The sequence below is a fragment of the Candoia aspera genome, chromosome 15 (assembly GCF_035149785.1).
Source record: "Candoia aspera isolate rCanAsp1 chromosome 15, rCanAsp1.hap2, whole genome shotgun sequence".
NCBI classification, from domain to species: domain Eukaryota; kingdom Metazoa; phylum Chordata; class Lepidosauria; order Squamata; family Boidae; genus Candoia; species Candoia aspera.
The window spans coordinates 6,071,578-6,097,782 of NC_086167.1; the positions used below are offsets into that span (position 1 = coordinate 6,071,578).

General features: G+C 46.1%; 1 protein-coding gene across 2 annotated transcripts in view; it reads left to right on the plus strand.

Moving 5' to 3' along the window:
• Nucleotides 1–26,205, plus strand: part of BICDL1 (BICD family like cargo adaptor 1) — a 51,026-nt gene that overhangs the window by 8,731 nt on the left and 16,090 nt on the right. For both annotated transcript variants that reach the window (XM_063315549.1, XM_063315550.1), the window contains exons 2-6: nucleotides 333–548; nucleotides 16,392–16,508; nucleotides 22,735–22,881; nucleotides 23,542–23,721; nucleotides 25,181–25,399. In XM_063315549.1, coding sequence (XP_063171619.1) covers nucleotides 333–548; nucleotides 16,392–16,508; nucleotides 22,735–22,881; nucleotides 23,542–23,721; nucleotides 25,181–25,399 — 879 coding nt within the window. The remainder of the gene's footprint in view (nucleotides 1–332; nucleotides 549–16,391; nucleotides 16,509–22,734; nucleotides 22,882–23,541; nucleotides 23,722–25,180; nucleotides 25,400–26,205) is intronic.

The window sequence follows — 26,205 nt, forward strand, 5'->3', positions numbered from 1 at the left end:
AAGACTGATGTCAGCCTTACCGGGTGGACCAGACAGGAAACACAACCAGATGAGCTAATTCTACTTTATTGTAAAGCTACCTTGACAGAATCTTGCAAGTCTGAAAATACATCTTTTCCCCCATCTCCTAGGGAGGGTCCCTTCTGACCCTCCTGCCCTGCCCATGTTCCTGCTGCGGGCTCAGCTGCCTCTTCTCCGTTCCCTTGGCTGCATCTCCTTGCCCTGTCTCCCAGGGTACTTCCCACACACCATTATGAGCATTCAGGCTACATTCAATGAAACATTGATCCCTGCTTTATGTTTCCCACATTCCTCTTCCTCTCTTGACGCAGCACTTGGAGCAAGAGAAACACGAGCTCCGGAGGCGCTTTGAGAACAAGGAAGGCGAATGGGAAGGCCGAGTCTCGGAGCTGGAGAGCGACGTCAAGCAGCTTCAGGATGAGCTGGAGAAGCAGCAGGTTCATCTCCGGGAGGCTGATCGGGAGAAGACGCGGGCGGTCCAGGAACTATCTGAACAGAACCAAAGACTCTTGGATCAGCTCAGTAGGGTGAGTGAGGCCTTCTGGCCAAGGGGAGGAAAAGGAAGGCTGCTATCGATGGGGCTGACTCAGTTGCAGTTGTTGGAAAATCCGTACCCCTTAAATTGGCCCATGTCTCTCCCTGAGGCTTTGTGGTGGGTAAGTCAGGGTGAGGAACCTGCAGGGTGGTAGAGTTCCAACCGTGCCATATATCTAGTGAGGCATCCTGAAAATGACAGTGAAGCCAACAACATGATCGATACCCCCCAGTGATTTCATCAGACTATGGTAGTCCTCACTTAACAACCATTTGTTTAGCGACTGTTTGGACTTACAAAGGTGCTGAAAAACTGACTTACAGACAGTCCTCACACTTACGACCATCACAGTGTCCCCCTGGTCACGTGATCACGATTTGGGTGCTTGGCAGCTGGTTTACATTTATGACCGTCGTAGCATCCCCTGGTCACATAATTGCTGTTTTCAACCTTCTTGGCTGGTTTCCGGCAAGCAAAATGGGGAATTGCGCGATTTGCTTAACAACCACATGGTTTGCTTAATGCCCGTGGTGATTTGCTTAACCACCGCAAAGAAGGTCATAACATCAGGTTGGATTCACTCCATGACTGCTTCGCTTAGCAACCAAAATTCCTGTCCCAATTGTGGTTGTTAAGCGAGGACTACTTGTATTGCTGCCCCAACATACTTGTGTCCCGATGTCTGACACAGGTAGGTCCCAACTTATCAGAAGTTTTCTGACACTGTCCTGGCCATGCCAGAATTTTTTTTTATTTTGAAAGAGGAGATTTCAGCTAGAAAGAGAGTGGTGTCGAGCGCTGAACCTTTCCAGGAAGCTTGGAGTGGCATCAGAACATTTACACCCAGGCCCCAACGAATTCAGGTTTGGAATTTTGAACTTGAAACAGGCTGTGTGAAAGTTAGTCCTCGCCGTCGGTCAAACAGAAAAACCTGATACTAAATCTGGCTGTTACCAAAACAAAGAACAGATGAAGCTGTGTCTTTCCCCCGAAGGGGAATGATTTTACACAGGGCAATTCTAAGTGGCTTCGGTCCCCAGGTGCTCCTGGCTGTTTGGCAAGCCAACTTCAGAAATTCCAGTAGGTTGGCAGGGGGATGGGCCAAGCAGAAAGTATGGATCCACCCAAACACCAGACAAGAAAAGAGGCACTGAAAATTTGATTGCTGTTTGTTAGATCTACAGCAGCCACTGGAATTCTTTCCTAATGGCTTCTGATCTTTTCTACAGTAAAATCTACTTATCAGAAGTTGCTGAATTTTTGCGTGCCAGCTTAATTGCTTGTTCAGTCCAGTTTATGGCTGCTGCAAGACCAATTTGGTTGTTCCTCTGTTTCTCCCCCTTTCCATCCATGCTGGAAAAGCAAGCCTTGCTAGGTGACTCCTGTGTGGACCTGGGACCAGTGCCTGTCCTTTCTTTTTAGAGATATCCCTTCTCACTAGTCCCCACACCTTTCCTTTGCTTTCCCAGATGTTTGCACATGTGGATGCCTTCATCCCCCAATTGCCACATTACTTCCATTGACTGTAGGTTGAGTCAGGGCAACTGGATTTCTTTCTTTTTGGTAGAAATGTTTTGCTGCTTGCCAAAGCAGCTTCTTCAGTCTGGGCAAAGGTTGGTGAGGGGGCCCCATATATGCCTTCCAGGGTGGCTGCATTGTCTCTACACCTGAATGGCTTGTTAATTGTGCCATGGAGGTGTGGATTGTCTTTGGGAATCTCAAAGGACAATCCACGCCTCCATTGCCCAATTAATGAACCACTCAGGTGTAGGGACAACACAGCCACCCTGGAAGGCATATGTGGGGTCCCCTCACCAACCTTTGCCCAGACTGAAGAAGCTGCTTGGGCAAGCAGTGAAACGTTTCAACCAATAAAGAAAGAAAGAAGTCCAGTTGCCATGACTCAACCTACAGATAATTCCACCTGGATGACTGGGAATCTTCATCGACCTACTTCCACTGACACTAATACAGATCCCATCTTCTTTCTTTCTCCTATTTATTTATTTAATAAAATTTATACACCACCCATCTCACTCTATAAGTGATTCTGGGCCGTTATGGCACCACCGTTGTTCTGATGCTGCAGGAATCCAAATAACAGGGAACAGGTTGTTCTTTCATTCCCACCTTGCTTTGTAGTTGCAAGGAAGAGTTGATGGTTCACCTTCAAAGCAACAAAATAGTAACATTTCTGCGTTGCAACCTAAGATGTTTAAAAATGAAAGGGGAGCATGCAGGATTGTGGGCAGGGGTTGGGAGCCTGCTTCACCCAGCCAGGGAAGAAATTGCAAAAACAACGGGAGATGTAAGGGTTGAATGGAACATGAGCTTCCAGGGTTGAAGATATTTCATTGACATTACAAGCCATTGTGGGATCAACTGCAAGATTATTTTAACAATGCGGAGAATATAGCAACATCGCAGCCCCTGAAGAAATAGCTTCACACGCTGTGATTATCTGCTGGGGGAGGGCATGCCAGGCATCGCTGGGGGCTGCCACTGGGATGGAACGAACCACTGGAGACCATCCACTCTGAAGGGCCTATGTTGGCTTGGGTAGCAAAGCAGGAGCTTTGAACTGAAGCTGGAAATCATGGCCACATGGTGCATTTGCAATGGGCTACAGGGAAGATGACATCATCTGTTCCTGCACTCAGGAAGTGGTGAGTGTCCCGTACTGGTGATGGGCCAAGCAGAAAGTGTGGATCCACTCAAGCAGTAGACAAGAAAAGAGGCATCAGAAATTTGACTGCTGTTTATTAGATATCCAGCAGCCACTGGAATTCTTTCCTAATGGCTTCTGATCTTTTCTACGATAAAATCTACTTATCAGAAGTTGCTGAATTTTTGTGTGCCAACTTAATTGCTTGTTCAGTCCAGCTTGCCTGGAAGAAGTTTGACTGAGCATTCAATCTCAAAATGTTTTCACCATGCAACTTAGGACGTTTATGCTTCTGTGGGCTTGCTAATCTAAGAACACAGCTGGGGCCAGTTTTAATCTGGAGAATTTGCTCAAATGTCCCTGCAGCTCCGTGGCTCGCCCTTGAGGGTGTAAATTTGCACAGAAGGCAGCTCTGAAAGCCACTCCTGTTTTTTCTCAGTTCTATATCTACTTGCAAACTCCACTCTCTTTCCCTCCATGGGCCTGGATAGAAACCAGAATGCAAATTCAATCAAGTCTTCCGAGAATGCCCTTTCTCTTGTTGATTTCATCCTCCCATTTTATCAGAAAATGTAGATGAGTCCATTTCACAAGCCCTTCTAATCAGTTTCACTCTTTGGCTTGATTTTCTCTGCTTATGTAAGTAGCGTCAACCCACAAGTGAAGCTGCCTGTGCCAGAGCTGGGAAACACATTGTACTCGACAGCAGGGGGAAGCTGAAAAGTGTAACAGAAAAGGAGTTTAAGAGGGTCAGTTGGATTGCGTGCATGGATTTCATGAATGAGGCAGTCACCCAGTGATACAATATGAAGCCCGTGCATTTCTCATTTCCTCAACAAGCCAGAATCGCACACTCTGAATGAAGCTTTGTCTCCGATTCCTGTTTTTGTTACAAGAAGCCAAGAATCTTTGCTTGGATGGAACACTACAAGTTTGCTGCTCTTTGAAGCTAAACAGCAAGATCTGGGGAGAATGCTTATATGCAGCAACTCCTCTGCAATTTTGCCTTGTCATTATGTCCCAACTTAGTTTCTGAAGTAGTTAGTGTCATTCATTGCAGGAATATCTTGCACAAGGACCGAGGACAAACCAGTATTAAATGAATGAAAATATTGCGGTTTTCGTTAGGTAAATATGAGTAAAATATTCACAGGAATGCAGACTTTCTCAACTTTTTGATCCTGGAGGAACCCTTGAAATATTTTTCAGGCCTCAGGGAACCCCTGCCCAGTTAGGCTCAATACAGACCAGAGGTTACAAAATTATTATGTTCATTTCATGAGTAGGCTTGTATATAGGTACAAACGGTATTCTTAAACTGAAAATAAAGAATAAAACTTCCCATTTTAATGCGAGGTTGCCCGAATGTGAAATAATTTTTAAAATAATTGGTGATCTCCCAGGGAACCCCTAGTGACCTCTAGTGGAACCCGAGGGTGCCACGGAACCCTGGCTCAGAAACCCTGCTCTACCATTTGCAATTTTGCCTTGTCATTACGTCCCAGCTTAGTTTCTGAAGTAGTTAGTGTCATTCATTGCAGGAATATCTTGTACAAGGGTTGAGGACAAGCCAGTATTAAATGAATGAAAATATTGCAGTTTTTATTAGGTAAATATGAGTAAAGTAATCACATGAATGTGTGGAATAAAACACAGAATAATAAAATGAAATGAAATGAAATAAAATAAAATACCGACTGAAAATATTTTCAAATAACTTTTGCAAGATTTGATATCTGAACTTAACCATCTTTCACACCTCCTTGCTATAACATGTTGGTACTGTATTTTTTTTTTCCTGGAGAACTTGGAATAGTGGTTTTGATTTATTATTTTACAGATTTGATAGCTCTTGAACAACCTGTATTGCTGATGCGTTACATCTTGTTTTGGCTTCAAGTGTGTTGGTAATGTCCTGAGAGAGCCTGGTTAGTTATGGGTTTGCACTGGCAAAAAAACAGAAAAGAAAGTTAGCTTTATGACTTGAAAATACAACATTTCCTTATCTAGAGGGTCTAGCAGTTTCCTCTTACTGGATAGTTACTTTCTATTGGAGAGGCTCAGCAGAAACCGAGGTGGGCTGCTTGTGATTCAGCATATTGTGCAACCCCAACCATCACCTTCATCTGTTGAGTGGACCAAGCCATCAAATTCAGCTCTCACGTGGTTTATTGGAGAAGGGCATGTTATGCAAACTCAGCAATGATCTTTTGTCAACCCAGGTTGAGTGTGCTGTGTGAATCCAGTGATCCAACTCTTGTTACGGCTAAGCAGGTTGACAGAGATCTTGCTGCTGCCTCTATTTCAGTAAATGGTTTTGACCCCAGATACTTCTGTGTAGGGAAGACCTTTGCCTGTAAACAGCAAATACCGAGGATTTTAGGAACATGGAAGCAAAACCACCAGCACAGATTCAGTATCTTGAGTTCCTTCTTCAAAAAAGCGGTTTCCAGCCCACACGCCTGCAGAGTTTTGAAATGAGAGCGTGCAAAAAGTGCTAAGTTATTAGAAGATGGAATGATTAAAGGACACCGTGCTAGAATGATTCAGTTCTGTTCTTTAAAGTTCTGGAAGGTTTGAGATTTACACATCCCTCCCCTTCATTCTAGCCATGTAAATTCCTTCAGTGGATTCCAGCTAGCCACAGGGTGACTGATGCAAATTGCATAATTTACCCCATGGTGTCATGTTGCATGGAACATCCTATTTCACCCAACATCCCCTTGCAGAGACCAATCCCCAAAGTTGAATATTGATGGTACCATTGAAAGGAGCAATGGAGGGCTCTGTGGAGCTCTTTTACTTTCAAAAAGTTCCACAAAATCAGGATATTTATGATTTCCCGCCTGCTCCTTCCTGCCTGCATAAATACTGGCAGTGTATGGAATTAGATGACTCGGTGCGGAATTGGTTCTACCTGTAAAAGGTATGACAGATAGAAGCAGTAATAGTAATGACATCTCCCTTGTTAGGATTTTATGGACTAGAAAGATGCTGGGCTATCAGTATTAGTCTGCCTCCTCCTTGAAACAAGTAATGCCAACCCAGCTGAATATATGCAGCTTAAAGGGGAAGACTCTCAGCAGATGGCAGCATCTGGTTGACCTTGGTTAGGCAAGAAAGCTAAGCCGGTCTGGGTCTGATTAGTACTTGGATGGGAGACAGCCAGGAATTCCAATAGGCTAGGCTGGGGAGATTAAAAAAACATCATGGAAGACAACAGTGCTAAATCTCTTCCATATTGTTCCTCAGAAAATGAGGGGACGTGTCCATGAAGCCACCAGGAGTCAATGTAATGGTGGATTCAGAGACTGATCTATATTCAGTAGATATTCAGAAGTCAGAAGCCCAGCCAGTCCCTGCTCAGTTGCCTAGCAGACCACCTTGCCTCTGAAGATGCCAACCACAGTTACTGGCAAAAAGTCAGGAAATCTGTTGTCTAGACCACCATCACTAAACCCTGAAGCCCAGTACCGCCTATTCAGCAAGTGGTTTGGAAAACAACCATCGGCACATTTTTTGCTTATCTGAGAAAGAGCCACCAGCTCACCAGTTCACAGGAAGGCTCTTTGAAAAAGACTGAAAGGTCTCCATAAAACGGAAATATAAACTGGGTTTTAAAGGGCAAGGAACTCAGTTCCTGAAATTTGTGAAACTGGATCCCTTAACCTATCAGTCAAATATGTTAAGGAAGGATTTGTGGAAATCTCATGTTCTGTGGAGTTGGTGACTGGGAGGCTGACTCCTGAGGTCAAATTTCTCTTTTTTTCACTGAGCAGAAGAGTCCTGGCGGCAAATTATGCTTAAAGGAATTGGATGAATTTACAAAGAATAGTTGACAGCTATGACCGGTTTTTTTTTACTAGGAAACCTCAACATTACTTAGCCCTATATAATGTCCTGCCAGGTTAGCAATGGGCTGCCCTGACACTAGTTATTATCCATTTGCTCGCTAGCAAAACATGTATGTCAAGGATGCTTCTTGGTTTAATGTGATGTCCAGATGGCATTATCAGCTTGTTCCTCTGCTAACAAGCCAGAATTTGAAGCCAGGATCAAACTTTAGTGGTTAAGTTGTGGCAAAAAAAGGCAAACTTACCTCTGAAGGATAGAATAGCTGGTAGAACTTCCAAACAGGATGATACCTCTTAAGCAAGGAGGACCCACTGCAACCTTTTGTGGATTTTCCTAGTTGTGTTTGTCTGTATCTTTGGTTCTCAACCTTGGCAACTTTAAGATGTGTGGACTTCAATTCCCATAATTCTAGAAATTGAAGTCCACACATCTTAAAGTTGCCAAGGTTGAGAAATACTGGTCTATATAATGAGGTCTGTTGTCCAGGCTCAGCAGTTGCTTCAACTGTAGCTGCCCCCAATCTGGTGCCTACATGGGGATTCTGGGTGTTGTAATCCCAACACCTGTAGAGGGCTCTGATGGGGAAGGCTGGTTTAGAGGGTCCTCACTCATCCAGGGGGAAAGCAAGGATGCAGTTCTTCGGTGCCTTTAATGCTGAAAGTGGGCCATCTCTTCTCTTTCTTCTGGATTGCTAGATCCTTCAGTGAGCATGGATTGATTTCTAATAGAAAAAGCAGCAAAGACCCAAATGGAAAATTCCCACCACTGCTGCTCACCCCAACATCAAGAAATGCCACCAGTACTGATTTGGATAGCAAAAGAAATTCTATGCATGCTCAGAAGTCCACCTCTTATAGGCTGCTCAGCTGTAAGATGAGAAGGTTTTGGTTTCAGGCATTCACATTCCAGCCATCATATGTTGTTGACTAGTTTGTGGCCTAGCATGAGGTGAGAACCTGCTAGTTGTAGTTTATTCAACCAACAGTGGCTTAGGGCAGTGTATGAATCAAATGCTCAGTGTGAATTTGAATTTGGGTCTCCAGGACCCCACCTAAGCATATGCTTCCATTCCCCCCTGTAATGGTATTTGCCAAGGAAAGACCTTGGCAAAGATGGAGCAAAGGGACGCTGCCAAGGAAATGGTCAGATAAGAGACAGCATAGCCCACAGCTAGATAGTGGGCAGGGCAAGAGGCTCAGAAGGGACCCTCCCTAGTTTTTTGGGCAGTAAAGGGGATGGGGGGGGATGAGTCTGAAGGGGAAGGTGATGTAATGGTATGTGGGAAAGACCTTTGGAGGCTGGACAAAGAGGTGCTGCCAAGGGAATGGTCAGGTAAGAGACACCATAGCCTGCAGCTAGATAGTGGGCAGGGCAAGAAGCTCAGGCGGGATGCCTCGTGTGATCTTGGGGAGTTACTGGCAGAAGAGGGGAGTGACACAGCTACATTTCATTCTCACAGCCCACAATCTGTTTCCCCTGGGAACTCAGGAGTGGGGAGGAGTCTGAAGGGGAGGGTGATGAAATAGTATGTGGGAATGACCTTGGGAGACTGGACCCAGAGATGCTGCCTAGGGAACGGTCAGATAAGAGTAAGCATAGTCCATAGCTGGATAGTGGGTGGGGCAAGAGGCCCAGAAGAGACCCTCCCTAGTTTCTCGGGCTGCAAAATGAGATGTGGGGAGAAGTGTACTTTCAGGCTTGCAAATTCCGTCAATGTGACAGTAAAGTGAAATTAGCTCATCTGGTTCCTATCTGGTTTACCCCGTGAGGCCGACATGCCCCATGCTGGCTAGATGACGTGCATCCTGTTCCCCAAATTCAGCACACCAGAACAGCTCAGGCAGCACTCAGCACATTAGCATGCTCTGCTCAGCTTTCACCAGGGATGATCAATCTCAGCCAACGTCAAGACCGGGCAGCTTGGAGTGCTTCTCCAAAGCCCTCCGTCACCGGTTGCTAAGCTACTGTATATCAATCTGTCCCAGGCAGCCGCTGTTGCCGTGGTAACCCAATGGTGGTTCCTGGTTTTGTTCTTTTGGGTCTCCCCCCTCCCCTCCAGTGTACCATTACGGTGAGCCTGCAGATAATGAGGGAGACACAACGATGACGTCTGAAATGACTGAGAGTTATTTAAAGGTCTCTGCCTGTCTCTTTCTTTATATCATGTGGCGTCTTCCCCAACAATAACATGGAGCTTGACATATTGGCAGAACCTCAGTCATCAAATAGTTTCCAAAAGTAATAGGATAACATAAACAGGGACCCCCTTTCTCAAAGGTCCAGATGTTGTGGAAAAACGGCCCTGCAAAAATGCTGGGGGTGTGTAGTGGTATGTGGGAAAGACCTTGGGAGGCAGGGCAAAGAGATGCTGCTTAGGGAATGGTCAGGTAAGAGAGGGCATAGTCCACAGCTGCATAATGGGTGGAGCAAGAGGCTCAGAAGGGACCCTTCCTAGTTTCTCAGGCTGCAAAGGAGAAGGGGTGATTGTACTTTCAGACTTGCAAGATTCTGTTAATGTAGCTTTACAACAAAGTAGAATTAGCTCAACTGGTAATGTTTCCTGTCTGGTCTACCTTGTAAGGATGACATCAATCTTGCAAGTTTGAAAATACAATCTGCCCCCCCATCCCCTTCACAGCCCAAGAAACTAGGGAGGGTCCCTCCTGAGCCTCTTGCCCCACCCACTATCCAGCTGCGGGCTAAGCTGTCTCTTATCTGACCGTTCCCTAGGCAGCATCTCTTCACCCTGTCTCCCAAGGTCTTTCCCACATAGCATTACAGGGTGTCCCTGTTGCTTGGGTTAATGATGTTTGAATGCTATTGATCCCCTTTGGTCTAAACAGCCATGTTGATATGTCTTGGAGCAGGACATCCATCTGAACACAGCTCCTTCATCAGCACTGAGAACCGTGTAAACCCTGTTTGCAGAAACAGGGTTACTCCTGAGTTTAAAAAAAAAACACCAAGGTTTAAGGAAGTTGCCCAATTTCATGGATTGTTCTAGTTTTTTTTCTAGCTGCTGCTAAATCAAAGGGCTGGTTCTGCAGCGTTTGACATCCTAGTAGAGGGCCAAGTTCCATCAAAATTATGAACTAGCTGAGACTTGCCTTTTTAAGTCCCTGGAGGAGAATGCAGATAAATTCATCCAATCTCAATATCATTTTCTTTTCTCTCGTTTTTGGGGGGTCTCTTGTCATCAACAGCCTGGTAAACAGAGAAGTGTGCAGCAATCAAAATAGTGAAATAATTCAGGGTTATATTTTGACAGATCAGGTTTATTAATTGCTGGTTCATTCTTGATTAATTGCTGGTGAGGTTTACTGCCTTGAATGAAAAGTTAACAGTTCATCTGATCATTTCAAATTAGTGTGGTGCAGAAAAATGCTTCTGGCTTCTTTTCCCTACCGCTTCTTGTTTCGTCTGAAGAACGAGAATGTGGTTTCTCAATTTCTTTCAAGGGAGGATGTTATTGGTATACGTGGAGTACAGCATTCCTCCATGTATTTAGTGATGGGGTAGCCAAGGGGTGTGTGCGAATGACACTTGCTTTCACTGTACAATCCCCTCTCCTGCAGCTTCCCTGGCTGCCTATTCTTCCATTCAGTCCCAAAGGGAGACTTCAGGAGGGAACTTTTCCCCGGACAATTTTTCAGACTGGGAAGTGTGGGCAACCTGGCTTCCCCCATTCCCACCTAACTGTCCGCAGCCTCCCTGGCTTCCCCCATTCCCTCCTAACAGTCCGCAGCCCCCTTGGCTTCCCTCCTAACCATCCACAGCCTCCCTGGCTTCCCCCATTCCCACCTAATCGTCCGCAGCCCCCCTGGCTTGCCCCATTCCCTCCTAACCATCCGCAGCCCCCCTGGCTTGCCCCATACCCTCCTAACCATCCACAGCCTCCCTGGCTTCCCCCATTCCCTCCTAACAGTCCGCAGCCTCCCTGGCTTCCCCCATTCCCTCCTAACAGTCTGCAGCCCCCCTGGCTTGCCCCATTCCCTCCTAACCATCCACAGCCTCCCTGGCTTCCCCCATTCCCTCCTAACAGTCCGCAGCCCCCCTGGCTTGCCCCATTCCCTCCTAACCATCCACAGCCTCCCTGGCTTGCCCCATTCCCTCCTAACCATCCACAGCCTCCCTGGCTTGCCCCGTTCCCACCTAACAGCCTGCAGCCTCAAATATCCTGTGAACAGTCCTAATACACTATATAATTATAATATAATATAATATAATATAATATAATATAATATAATATAATATAATATAATATAATATAATATAATATTGGAATGCCTACCCAGGCAAGTAAAATGATTATCAGAAAGGTTCGTTTTCATCCACCTTCCCCAACCTGGCCCTTTCTCATCCTCTGGATTGGCGTCTGGGGGTTGTAGTCCGGCCAGGTGGTAGAAGCCAGAGTGGGGAAGACATGCCCCAGGGCCTGCACAGGAATAAAGCAAAGTGTGCTGGGAATGTAAATGCTCCAGCGATTTCTAGCAGATAATCCTTTGAAACAGTCCTTTTTGGAAAATGGCAGGACATTTCTCCTTTGGTGTGCCTGGTGTTGTAGGCAGCAAGCGATGCCTTTGGCAGCAGCCATGCTCTATTTTTGCAATTGCAAAACGGAGTTTTCACAAGTTCTGGTGGGAACATCCTTGATCATTTTATGAATAACTGGAGCCCGTGCTTCAGAAACTGCCTTTTGCTTTTTGCAGAACAGTTGGAAATGCAAGGCAGGGAAGGGGGTTGTTTTCCACTGGGCACAGGGCCCTGCTTGGCTTTTGAGTGACGTGTTCCCCAAAGGCATGGTGGGCACTGGGGCAAAATCTCCCTTGGGTTTCATTCTCTCAACCATTTTGTGGAAGCCAATGCGATTAACGTGATGCTCTCCTCCTAACCCATTAAATCAGGTGATAACTTTTGTAGATCTCTAGATACCATGTATGATCTTGGAGGCTTCAGTCATGTGCCTCTATCACAAAGCCATAGCTCCTGAAATTGAATTCCCATGAGGCTTGGTTTGGGAAAGAGCATGGCTTGAGTCGCAGGGGAAGAGAGGAACATATTTTTCTCTATTTTAAGAGGGATTTTTAGGTTTTTTTTATCCTGTCTATTATTTTTATAAATAACTCAAGGCGGGGAACATAGTTAATACTCCTTCCTCCTTCTACTTTCCCCACAACAGCAACCCTGTGAGGTGGGTTGGGCTGAGAGAGAGGGCGACTGGCCCAAGGGCACCCAGCCGGCTTTCATGCCTAAGGCGGGACTAGAACTCTCATACCACGCCTGATTGGCTCTTGGGCTGAGAGAGAGGGACTGGCCCAAGGTCACCCAGCCGGCTTTCGTGCCTAAGGCGGGACTAGAACTCTCATACCACGCCTGATTGGTTCTTGGGCTGAGAGAGGGCGACTGGCCCAAGGGCACCCAGCTGGCTTCCATGCCTAAGGCGGGACTAGAACTCTCCTACCACACCTGATTGGCTCTTGGGCTGAGAGAGGGGGACTGGCCCAAGGTCACCCAGCCGGCTTTCATGCCTAAGCCAAGACTAGAACTCACGGTCTCCTGGTTTCTAGCTTGGTCCCTTTACCACTAGACCAAACTGGCTCTCTTTCTTGAGAGCAGTCGCTGTGGTGTACTGGGTGTTGGACCTGAACAGGTGAGAAACAGATTCTCATTTCCCCTCAGCTATAGAAACTCCCTGAAGGATATTGGGTCAGTCCCTTTCTCTGCCAGCCCTTTGAGGCAGTCCAGACAAGAAACCCAAACTTGAGTATTAATACTAGTACTTTCCTTTGGGCATCAGCATTCTCATCTCCAAGGTGCTCTCTGAGTCCAAGGTGTAGGCTTCTCCATCCTCTGGCTTCACCTCTACTGAAGAGTGGCCTTCAATCTAAAAGAACAGAACACAGACATGGGGAGGTCAGCCCTTTGAGGTAGTCAAGAGAGGAAATCAAAACCACGAGTACTAACACCACCTTTATTGTAAGGTTGCAGGAACGGAATCTTGCAAGTCTGCAGGGACTTCCCCCTTCCCCTGCTTTCACTTTCCAGAGAACTAGGGAGGGTCCCTTCTGAGAGGCTTTCCACACCCCCATCCCTCCTCTGGGCTCAGATCTCTCTTATCAGACAGTTGTCTAGGCTGCAGGTCTTCCTCCTGTCTCCCAATGTAATTCTCATAGCCCATTACATCTTCTCAGCTCAAGGGTCAGGGGGCTCCAGTGGAGAAGGTGCTGGGCTAGAAGCAGAGAGACCCAGGTTGTGGTCCCCCCTCAGCCACAGAAGCTCCCTGGGGGAGTCTGGGCCAATCCCTCTGTCTCTGAGCCCAAGAACCAGGGTGGTTCTGTAATGATATGTAGGAAAGACCCTGGGAGATGGGATGAAGAGACGCAGCCAAGGGAACAGTCAGATAAGAGACAGATTAGCCCACAGCTAGATAGTGGATGGGCAAGAGGCTCAGAAGAGACCCTCCCTAGTTTCTCAGGTGGTAAAGGAGATGGGGGGGGGATGAGCCTGAAGGGGAGGGTGATGTAATGGTATGTGGGAAAGACCTGGGGAGATGGGGCCAAGAGGCACTGCCAAGGGAACGGTCAGATAAGAGACAGCTTAGCCCACAGCTGGATAGTGGATGGGCAAGAGGCTCAGAAGAGACCCTCCCTAGTTTCTCGGCCTGTAAAGGAGATGGGGGGAGGACTGTACTTTCAGACTTGCAAGATTCTGTCAGTATAGCCTTACAGTAAAGTAGAATTGGCTTATCTTGGTCATGTTTCCTGTCTGGTCTACCTTGCAAGGCTGACAGGTCCAGTGGTAAAGGTGCTGGACTAGGAGTGGAGAGACCCAGGTTCAAGCCCCTGCTTAACTACAGAAGCTTCCTGGGGGAGTCTGGACCACTCATTCCCACTCAGATCAATTTATCCAACATAGGAGCTGTAGTTTCATGCATCTAGGACCTTCACACTATGACATGCTGTTGTTTTGAGAAAAAAGAAAAGGGAGCGGGTGCATTGTACACAGCCTTGAGCTCCTGAATAAAAGATGGGAGGCAAACTGAAGAACTATTTCAGCCTAAGTGTTGCCTTTGGCTGTAGGGTTGTGCATATAGTTTTAAGCATGCATGACAGAAAAACAAGCAAGCACGTCCCCTGCCTGCTGTCCCAGTTCACGGAATTATTCCATGTGGGATGGGACGTGGCCATCACTGTTTGCACAGGGCCTGCTTGGCCTATACTTTACGTGACGGGGTATGGGTTTCACTGTCCTAGATGCATGAAACTACGGCTCCCATTAGGCTCAGCCAGAGTTGCAGGTGCTGCTTGGAGTGGATGGAAACCAGGCCCCAATACAGCTGGTGGGGGCTGGATGGGAGAAGATCGCCAAGGGCCGTGCGTACTGCGTTGCAGGAAAAGCAGCGCCTGCTATTAATATCAAGCTTTGCTGTAAGTGCTTCAGAAAGTTCCAGCAGGTCCTGCTTGGTATGCCCTGCATGTCATAGTGTGTGGGCGTAGTTGCCAACCTAGTCCCTGATTGGTATGCGCTATGCGTGATGGTATGGGGGAGTCACTGCTAGCCTAGTCCTGGGTGGATATACACTGGCGTTATTTTGAGTGATGCTGAGAGCAGGGCTGTCACTTTTACATCGTCCCTTCCCTATCGCATACAGGACGAGGACCTGCTGTGCCAGCCTGATGACAACACATTTCCCCCATCCCTGTGTAATTGGAATATAGAATTGCTTTGCCTATGTCTGCCTGGATTTTTTAAAATTATTATTATTATTCCGTTTGAATTTAAACTGCTTGGCTTCTGAATGCTGTATCCCCAGGGCACAAGGCATCAGTATGTTCCGTTGCATCGAAATATAAAGCTATACAGGTAGTCCTTGACTTATGACCACAACTGGGACTGGAACTTCTGTTGCTAAGTGAGGTGGTCGTTAAGTGAGTCGTGCCCAATTTTACGACCTTTTTGCTGTGGTCGTTAAGCGAATAGGGCTTTCCCCATTGACTTTGCTTGTTGGAAGCTGACTGGGAAGGTGGCAAAGGGCAATCACGTGTCCCCAGGATGCTGCAACCATCGTAAATATACGCTGGTTGTCAAGCACCTGAATTTTGATCACGTGACTGCAGGGACGCTGCAATGGTTGTAAATGCAAGGACTGGCTGTAAGTCACTTTTTTCAGCACTGTCGTAACTTTGAATAGTTGCTAAACGAATGGTCGTAAGTCGAAGACTACCTGTATTATCTTTCCTCTGTTTGCAAAACCTGGAGTTGATGATTTCCAGCATTCTGCCTTCTTACAAACCTGTTTTGCGGTTGGGTTCATTCAAGTACACCTAAATATTAAGTGCACGTGTCCATAAGTAGAAATGTACTTGATGAGGCACAAATGCATTGATGCTAACTATAATTTTGACTCCTTTGTTTCTCTTCCTTCCTGAAACTTGGTGCATGAGTTTGCTTGCTTTCCTTAAAACTTAAAAGTGATGTATCACTTAAAAACGTGTTGGAAAGAATTGCAATCCTCATTCTCTGGGCTAGAGAAGCTGAGGCACTTTATACTACTGTATTTAATCACATGGAATCCAATCACAGGAATATACAACCCTAATAAAAGAATAATAGAAAATGTATAATGCAAATATCAATAATAATATTGTTTTGCTTTTGAAAAGAATTCTTGTTACATGTGTTATACACACACACAGGCACACTGTATGTATGTGTGTGACTGGAATAGTGTCTTCCATGCTAAGTTACTGCCTGCATGCTAAGTTTTAAAAAGTTTTTTAAAAAGTGAAATCTCTTTCTAATTAGGCTTCGTTCTGGGTTCCTTTGCAATAAAACGGCTTTGCTGTTGCATTTTTTTCTTTTGATTTCCTAGGCTAACCGTAATCCTGGGATTTCCTAGTGATCTCTCATCCAAGTATTAACCAGATCCAGACCAACTTAGTTTTTCAAGATCAACCAAAGTTGATTAGTGCTTGTCAGCCTTCCCAGGCAGACCAGACAGGAAACACAATCAGATGAGCTAAAACTACTTTATTGAAAGGCTACCTTAACAGAATCTTGCAAGTCTGAGAGTACAGTTCTCGCCCACATCTCCTTTACAGCCTGAGAAGCTAGAGAGGGTCCCTCCTGAGCCTCTTTCTCCACCCATTATGCAGCTGTGGGCTCTGCCATCTCTTATCTGACTGTTCCCTGGCCAGCTTCTCTTCCCCCTGTCTCCCAAGGTCATTCCCATTACACCCTGCAAAGTTATTAGCAAACTAGAAGCATGATTCCATTAAATGTGAATTAAAATTCTGGTGTATTCTTATGTTGCAGGCATCAGAAGTGGAAAGGAAGCTTTCTACACAAGTTCATGTCCTCCAAGAGGACTTCAGGGAGAAGAGGTCATCGACCAACCAGCACATAGTACGACTCGAGAGTCTTCAAGCAGAGGTGAGCCCTCTGGGGTTGGGTGGTTTCTGGCAATCGTCTCTATACTGGTGGCCTCTCGATGGAATGGGACTACATCTCCCAGAATTCCAAGCCAGTCCCCAACAGTTTGGAGGCCTCTAAGTTGGACAAGCTTGGTCTGAAGGTGGCTTTGAAAAGGCTAGTAGCATCAAAAGCTCTACCTGGATATTCCATGTCAGGCTGAAAGTGGGGGTGGGCATATGGAGGTGGGCATATCTGCATCCAGCATTATAGGGAGGGTAGATGAGGCTTGAGGAATCCAAGGCTGGAGTTAAAATCGCTGGAAGAAACATTAACAATCTCAGATATGCAGATGATACCACTTTGATGGCTGAAAGCGAAGAGGAACTGAGGAGCCTTATGATGAAGGTGAAAGAAGAAAGTGCAAAAGCTGGCTTGCAGCTAAACCTCAACAAAGCCAAGATTATGGCAACCAGCTTGATTGATAACTGGCAAATAGAGGGAGAGAATGTAGAAGCAGTGAAAGACTTTGTATTTCTAGGTGCAAAGATTACTGCAGATGCTGACTGCAGTCAGGAAATCAGAAGACGCTTAATCCTTGGGAGAAGAGCAATGACAAATCTCGATCAAATAGTTAAGAGCAGAGACATCCCACTGACAACAAAGGTCCGCATAGTTAAAGCCATGGTGTTCCCCGTAGTAACATATGGCTGCGAGAGCTGGACCATAAGGAAGGCTGAGAGAAGGAAGATAGATGCTTTGGAACTGTGGTGTTGGAGGAAAATTCTGAGAGTGCCTTGGACTGCAAGAAGATCGAACCAGTCCATCCTCCAGGAAATAAAGCCAGACTGCTCACTTGAGGGAATGGTATTAAAGGCAAAACTGAAATACTCTGGCCACATAATGAGAAGACAGGACACCCTGGAGAAGATGCTGATGCTGGGGAGAGCGGAGGGCAAAAGGAAGAGGGGCCGACCAAGGACAAGATGGATGGATGACATTCTAGAGGTGGCGGACCCGTCCCTGGGGGAGCTGGGGGTGTTGACGACCGACAGGAAGCTCTGGTGTGGGCTGGTCCATGGAGTCACGAAGAGTCGGAAGCGACTGAATGAATAAACAACAACAAGATGAGGCTACACCTTTCTCCATATCATGTTAGGATACGTTTTTTTAAAAAAATCTGTTCAATCGATTCTTGGAGACTGCCTGAACCAGTCCCTGCAGTTTTCTTGGCAAGGATTTTCAGATGTGGTTTGCCATTGCCTCCTTCCTAGGGCTGAGAGAGAGGAACCGGCCCAAGGTCACCCTGCTGGCTTTGTGCCTAAGGCAGGACTGGAACTCAGGGTCTCCCAGTTTCTAGCCTGGTGCCTTCTCCATGACACCAAACTGGCTCTGTTAGGATACATCGGGAGTGTTTTAACTGGGAGAAAGTTTGTAAACTTTCTGTCTCTGACCTACACTATACTTGGGGAAACAAACTGGGCATATTATTAGAAGTAATTTATAGGCACCAACACAATATTGGTAATGTTGGCGTAGTCAAGTTTATTACTTTGAATTTTTGTGCTATGGTTCAGCCAACTTTGGCTTCAATACAGTGTATGAACTCTCGGTCCATTCACAGACTTGGTCATGATGTGGTTCGTCTGGTTTTGGTTGAAAGCATTGTGTGAGTCCAGCCACTTACAGTTTATTCCTTAAGCCATGGTTAAGTATGAATTCAGTCATGGTCTTCGGCCCATTACTGCCCACAGCACCACAGAAGAGTTTTGAATGCAAAGCTTGCATTGAGTTCCTCAAAACCATCTCTGATATCAAGGGTTGGAAGAAGTCCCCAGTGGCTCAAAAACCAGGAAGTTTGGGTTAGGCAATGGATCTAGATGATCGATCAAAGGATGCCTACAGGATATTTGGGTTGTCCACCAGAGGTCTTTCCAGATAAGAAGACTATTTCAGAAGATGTAGTTGAGATGTTTTCCCCCCCTTAAGTTTACCAATTTCTTGTTCCCCTCCTCTGCACTTCATTAACCCTAACTTGTCCCATTTTCCCCTTCCTTCCTCCTTTCCCATCCTCCTCTTACCTGGCTTGGAGCAGCAAATCTTGGAAGTAAGTATGGATGTTTTGAATTGCATGTTCCCTCAGAAACCACTTTTGCATGTCATCTTCGTCTTATTCTGTTGCCATCTGGTTCCCCGGCTTCTTCACGGCCTTGGTGTCTCACTGGTCTGCAAAGGGGTGCTGGTAGAGTCATGCCCATGCAATATACATGAAATATACTTCTTGCCTTTTTCTTTTGAAGCACACGGTCTTTAAAAGCTCTGTATCAATGCTCCCTAACAACGCTTCTGCCAGTTTGAATGCTTGGTCAAGCCAGTGGTCCACGTCATTCACCATCCTGTCTTTCAACAGTGGTCAGCTGGATGCTTCAAGGAAATTCCCATCATGCTTTGCTCCTGAGACTCCTTATGCCTGCCTCAGAGTTACTGGAGTTTTGGAAATTTAGGAAGGAGAAAAGTATCCGCGTGAAATAGCTGAGTGGACTAGAGAGCCTTCTCAGAAATCTCTAATTCTTAAAGGATAATTAATAGGTGTGCCAAGATTCCATTCTGGGATGAGCTCCAAAGCCAGTTCAATCATGTTATCAGATTGGTTTCTGGATCAAATTGGCAAGCTGATTTGAAACGCCAAATTGATGCAGATGATTTGGCTGATCTCTAGGCACCGAAAGAAATGCTTCTTTTTCTTAATTGAATCGGACTGAGTCGATTGATTTGGAAGTTCAAATCAAATCACCCCTCCAATTTTACGAAACAGATTTTGTCTTATTCACACACCCCTAGTAATTAATTCCCCCTGGGCTTCTGGGTATTGGAGAATATTGTCTCACTTCATCAAGCACTTGAAGGATCATGTGCAATATGTTTCCTAATTTCCTAGTGGGTAATGAGAGAAATGCAGCATGGAATATAGCAAATCTATATGTGCACTTTTTAAAAAGTTCCCACTAAAATTTGCATAATTTTTGTGCCCATTTCTCCAGTAAAAACGCATTTTTGTCTATCATTTTATCCTAATATACAGGTTTTGCAGACATGTTGCCCTAATAATGCATTTGTATTTTGTTTTTTTGGAATTTACTTAGTTTTATATAGATTTTTCTCTAGTATGGTTTTAGAAAAAAAGTAATGTGCGTTGCAAAATACAGCAAGTCTTCCAGTTTCAAAGCCTAATAATGTTATGATTTTAAAAATATGAAACAAAACCAGTTTGCATTGGGAAGTGAATTAAAGACATGCCCACCTCTAATGAGAAAAAAATGATTTTTTTCCAGATGCCTGTCCTTTGCCATGCCAGACATGATAATTTCCCCCTTTTCCAAAACTCTATTTACAGCTTCAAGGAGATTTATAAGAATCAGTGGCTGAAGGCCTGTTTGGTTTAACATGGTATTTGCTGAAAGAATAGCCCACCAGCTCCATGTGTTGTTGCTGCTGTTGTTGTTATTATTATTATTATTAAATTTTTATTCTGCCATTTTAAAAATATTTGGTCAACTCAAGGTGGTGAACATGTCAAATACTCCTGCCTCCTATTTCCCCCCAACAACAACCCTGTCAGGTTGGCTAGGCTGAGAGAGAGGGGCTGGCCCAAAGTCACCAACCAACTTGCACGCCTAAGGCAGGACTAGAACTCAGCATCTCCTGGTTTCTAGGCCAGCAACTTCCTATTAGGGTTCCTAACTTTTGAAATTCAGGAATGCACTTGGAAGTAGCATATACAGGTAGTCCTCACTTAACAACCATTTGTTTAGTGACAGTTCAGACTTACAGTGGTGCTGAAAAAAACCAACTTACAACCATTCCTCATACTTATGACTGCTGCAGTGTCCCCCGGTCACATGATCATGATTTGGGCACTTGGCAACCGGTTCTCATTTATGACTGTTGCAGCATCCCGTGGTCACATGATCACCATTTTCGACCTTCCCGGCCAGCTTCTGGCAAGCAAAATCAATGGGGAATCGTGTGACTCGCTTAACAACCATGTGGTTTGCTTAACACCTGAGGTGATTCACTTAACGACCGCTGCAAAAAAGTCATAAAATCGGGTTGGATTTGCTTAATGACTGCTTCACTTAGCAAATTCTGGTCCCAGTTGTAGTCATGAGGACTGCCTGTATAGCCATCATGGCTTGTAGCCAATGGTAGCATCTCTCTCTCTGAATTTCTGCAGTCTCCATTGAAAGGCATCAAAACTGATTGCCATTGCTGTATCTTCTGGCGAGGAGTTCCATAGTTTAATTTCACCCATGGTGATAGGGATGGCATTTCTCCGATCTGCTTTCTACATGCCACTCTCAATTTGGTGCTCTTGTATTATGTCTATCCTGCATCATTATTTTTTTTTTTGCTAAGAAAAAAGGCTCCAAATGCATAGCTATATGTGTTCCTGGGAATAGTAACATTACTCAGATAGGCTCCTTCTTCTGATTAATAGAATCCAACTGTTGATTGCATGTCAGATTCTTGAGTAAATTTCATCTTGCAGTTGTTACGGTTCTTATTTATCTCCAGCTTTTCTTTTCTTGCATTTTTCCCCCTAGTTTGGGGGACTTTTGACCTCCTTATCTGAGGAACAACACCTGAGATATCTGAAAAAATACTCAAGGAGTCACTTACGCATACTAAAAGAAGAAAAAAAAGCAGGGGAAGGGTGCGCAGCGTTGCGGGGAAGAGGTTGCAAATCACAGCAAGATGTTGGGGAAGCCAGAGGTGGTGTCAGTTGGGCCAGCCCCCTTTCCTCGGTTCCTGGGACACTCCTTGTTGCATTTCTTGCTGGAAATGACGGCATGTGATCTTGGCAGAGGGGGAAGGGAGGAAAATTCTGCTTGCTTGCCTCTGTAAAATGTGGTCTACGCTGCAAAATGTTGCAACAGCGGTTAAGCAACATCAGTCTTGGAACTTCGGAAATCTAGCTACTGGCAAATACCCAGGTGGGTGTGTGCGCACACCCAGGCAGGCAGAGGCCTTCTGCAGGAGGGAACCCACGCAGTCCAGGGGCCCCTCACGATGCAGGTAGAAAATAAGGGGTGGGGCTTTGATTGCTCGGTTTCAGCCGCCATCTTGAATTTTTTGACCCTTGGTGAATGCCCCTATGCACACACACACATGCACGTTCACCCCTATATACATATTCTGTTTTAGTTGGTTTTTAATAGTTTTAATGTGTTTAGTGATGGTTCTTAGCTTTTCGTAGGCCACCCAGAGTCGCTTGTTTGTGAGAGGGGCGGCTATATACATTTGAAAAATAAATAAATAAATATGCACACAGGCACACTCATGCACATTCATGGCTTTATACACATACACACGCACAATCACACATATACACACATGTACACACACTCATGCACACAGGCACATTCAGACATACACACCCACACACTTATCCACATTCACACATAAGTATATACACAACACTCACTTAAACACATGCACATTCACGCAGAAAGACACACCCACACATGCACATTCTCACACACACACACACACACATATACATACCAACATACCACACACACATGCACATTCGCACGCGTGTATACACACACGCACACACGCACCCCTTCTTTAGAACAGAATAATTCTGTTCCTAATAGCTTCTCCCCTCTCGGAAGGAGGTAGAAGGGCTCGTTTGGAGAAAACGTCTGTGGTAAACGTCAGAAATTCCTGCTAAATCCACCTGCTTTTCCCAGAAACGCGAGCCCCAGATTACGGTCTGGCAGCTCCGACGTTCCCTCGCCCTGCAGAAAACAATAAACAGCCGTTCCGAGAAGGAAGGGGTCGCGGTCTGCATTTTGGACAGCGGACGAAGGGGACCCGGGCAGGTTGGGGGAAGCGCCGGCCGGCCCCTCTTGGACCCCCCGTTCATTTTTTAATCTGCCGGGAATTCCAGAGAGCCCGGCGGTCAGCCTGCCTCCTCCCTTCCCTCTCCTTTGCTTGGCAACGCGCATTCCAGCTGGCAAGTTTAAATTCCTCCCACTCTGCAAGCAAGTTTCTGAAGGGGGGCAGGTGGGAAGCGAGGTCTCCCTTCGTCCGCTCTCTTCCGACATTCCAGGCCGTTCCCGGCTGCGCCCGCCGGTGCGGGTTCTGCCTCCCAGGTCCTCCTCGGCTGGCCTCTCTTCCTCGGACCAGGGAGGGGGCGAACTCGGTCTTGACGTTGGGCCCCTGCCCCCTGCTTTTCCAGATTAAGATGCTGAGGGATCGGAAGCAGGATCTGGAGCGCCGTCTCAGCGCCGTGATGGAGGAGAACAGCCTGCTCCAGGGGGCGGTGGAGGAACTTCAAGACCGTGTCTTAATTTTGGAACGGCAAAGCCATGAAAAGGACATGCAGGTACGGATGGCAGCAGATGGCCCCGAAAGGCAGGAGCAGAAGACCACGGTGGGAGGAGAAGGCGGGGTCTGTCTAACTCAGGAATCTCAGGAATTTTTGGAGGTCCATCTCAGCCCTGCAGTGGGATGTTAGAATAAAAGAGAGTGGTTTGGGATGCACGCAGAGTGTCCCCCCCCCCCAAAATAGCTCCCTCTTTGAATCCATAAAAACCCACTTGAGATTTCTGGATCCTTGCAAGTGGCACAAGTCTGTCCTTCTAGATCCTGGATCTAATGCCTTATGGACCTTCCTAGTTGGATGGCAGGGCTTCCTTCAAAGGAGCTCAACCCAAGGATGATGGTGCCCTCCCAAAACCTAGAGTATCTCCCCAAGACCCTTCCCAAATTTGTCACCAAACTAATTTTCCATGCAATGTAGTAGGTCGGGGTGGGGTGGGGTGGATATTGAAATTCATTAGGAATACTCCTTGGAACCGAGTTGAATTAACATACTGCATTGGGGTTCTGGTCCTACCTGCTACATCGCCCTAGCCCTTTTCCTGAAAAGTTGCATGCCCTCCTTGGAAGTGCCCCTCAACCGCTATTCCAGGGCACCCCCAGTCTGTTTCAGTCTCCAGGGACCTTGGCTAATCTTCTCTTGGGTAAATTTCCGCCTTATCAGTTGCACCAGAGCCAAGTGGAGCTTCAGGAGGTGAGGCTGTCTTATCGGCAGCTGCAGGTCAAGATGGAGGAGCTGCATGAGGAGAGAAGCCTCCAAGACTTCAACTCCACCAGGATGTCCTTGCTGTCAGAGATCGAACAGAGCATGGAAGCTGAGGAACTGGAGCAAGAGCGAGGACAGGTGCAAAGCCTTGGAAGCAATGCAGAAGTGGGGAAATTCCTGGCGCTTCTAGGTTGTCCTCCAGCTGAATGTTCTTGAGATGGTCAGATTCCAACAGATTGAGGCGGAAAGTTGGGGAAAAAAAGGATAAGAACAGCTTGACAGCAGGACCAGCATTCCACAGAGATAGTAGCCTCCATTGTTGTTGTTGTTGTTGTTCTTATTTATTCTGTGTAGCTCTCAGGTCCCTTTGTGGGGCCCATAGGGGTCTTCCAACCAATATTGCTAAAAAAAAAAATAGCTGCAAGATTTCCCACCATGTAGGGGTGAGTAATAGAAAAACTAGCATAATCTTTGAAGCAGGCTAATTATACTTGAAAAAACAGCAATGGGGAAATAAACCCAAGGAAAACCCAACTTCCTGTAGGTAGGATGTTACCCCAACTCCTTTATCCAGCTGCCCCATCCACACCAATCTTCTTACTCTTTCCAAAGAAGTAACAAATGCAGCTTGGCCACTAAAAAGCTCCTCATCTGTACAATGACATTTTCAGGAGTGTCTGCAGGATATGGTCCAAAAAGTCAAGATGTGTTAGCCCTGCAAGGTAGTCTAGACAAGAAGCACAACCAGGAGGACCAGCTCTCTCTTTATTGTAAGGTTACATTAACAGAATCTTGCAAGGCTGAAAGTCTTTCTCCCCTCCTCTCCTTTTACTCTCTGGAAAAACCAGGGTGGGTCCTTTCTGAAATGCTTCCCACGCCCCCTCTCTAAGATAGCCTTTACACACTGGTTGTACAGTCTATGGCTCTCCCTCCGGTCTCCCAAGGTCATTCCCTTGGTGGCCATTACATGATGGTGGCCACCACAGTGCCATTGAAGCTTCGCCCATTTTTAATGTATCGCATCATCCTGACTTTTTTGGCCCTGCCTTGTGGGACACCTCTGGACTTTTGCAGTCATAAGGCTTGGCAACAGTTGTCAGTTATTGTTGTCATTAATAAAGGAAATAGAGTGGAAATACCCATAAGTCAAAGTATAACAGTGAAGCTGCAGACACCATCTATTGGTGAAGGGAAAATACCTTTGCAAGGTGTAATGGTATGTGGAAAAGATCTTGGGAGACGAGGCGAAGAGATGCAGCCTAGGGAACGGTCAGAGAAGAGAGGGCTTAGCCCACAGCTGCATAATGGGAGGAGAAAGCGGCTCAGAACTCCTTAAATTCTCGGGCTGTAAAGGGGACAACAGGAGATTTATACTTTCAGACTTGCAAGATTCTCTTAATGTAGCCTTACAATAAAGTAGAATTAGCTCATCCGGTTGTGTTTCCTGTCTGGTCTACCTGGGAAGGCTGACACAAGGACAAACTAAATGACTAAATGATTTGGTCTTGGAGATGCAATCCTGGATCTGAGATCTGTCAGATGGATATTGTGGGATTCTGACCCTCGACCGTACAATTTTTTTACTCTGTGGTCACAGTTGAGGCTCCAGCTATGGGAAGCCTATTGTCAAGTTCGCTACTTGTGCACCCACCTCCGAGGGAACGACAGTGCGGATTCTGCTGTCTCCACCGACTCTTCCATGGACGAGTCTTCAGAAACCTCCTCAGCCAAAGACGTTCCGGCCGGCAGCTTGCGGGCTGCCCTCAGTGAACTGAAGAGGCTGATCCAAAGCGTGATTGATGGCACGGATTCCCCGGTAAGCTGGGTTACCGCTTTCGCCCAATGAATTGTCAAACCTCGCCAGATGTTACCTGCTTTTAATCCAGCGAGCTCCTCTGTCCTCTGTCAATGTTTGTTTGTTTATTTAATTTTTATCCCACCTTAATTATTTTTTATAAATAAGTCAAGGCGGTGAACATACCTAATACTCCTTCCTCCTCCTATTTTCCCTACAACAACAACCCTGTGAGGTGGGTTGGGCCGAGAGAAAGGAACTGGCCCAAGGTCACCCGGCCGGCTTTCGTGCCTAAAGCAGGACTAGAACTCTCAGTCTCCTGGTTTCTAGCCCAGCACCTTAACCACTAGACCAAACCACTAGGCTCTGTTGGTTGATATTCAGGAGATCGTAATGTAGACAGTCCGCTTCACGCTTCCCAGTTATCAGCGAAGAGACCTGCCTTTTCGCTAGATCACAGGAAGGATGTTAGAAAGAAAATCTAAAAAGTCTCTGCCCTAAAGTACACAAGGGTATCTTGGCTCTAAATGGGAACTAATTTAGCTGTGGGAGTTCTTGTAACTTCATCCCTTTCATCTCAACAAATCTTGTTAAAAAGAACTCTGAGAATCATGCCTGAAAAAGAATCATTTGGGGGTCTGATGACTACTAAAAACCTGATGTCCAGGATATAGGGTACATAAACACACACATGCATATATACATGGAGGTGGGTAACCCATAGTCCACATTAATTCCCCAGATTCTCCATCCTCCAGCTCTCACACAACCCGTCCATTTTCTTTCCCTCTTTCTCTTCCTGGAATGCATCTTTTGCTATACTTTAT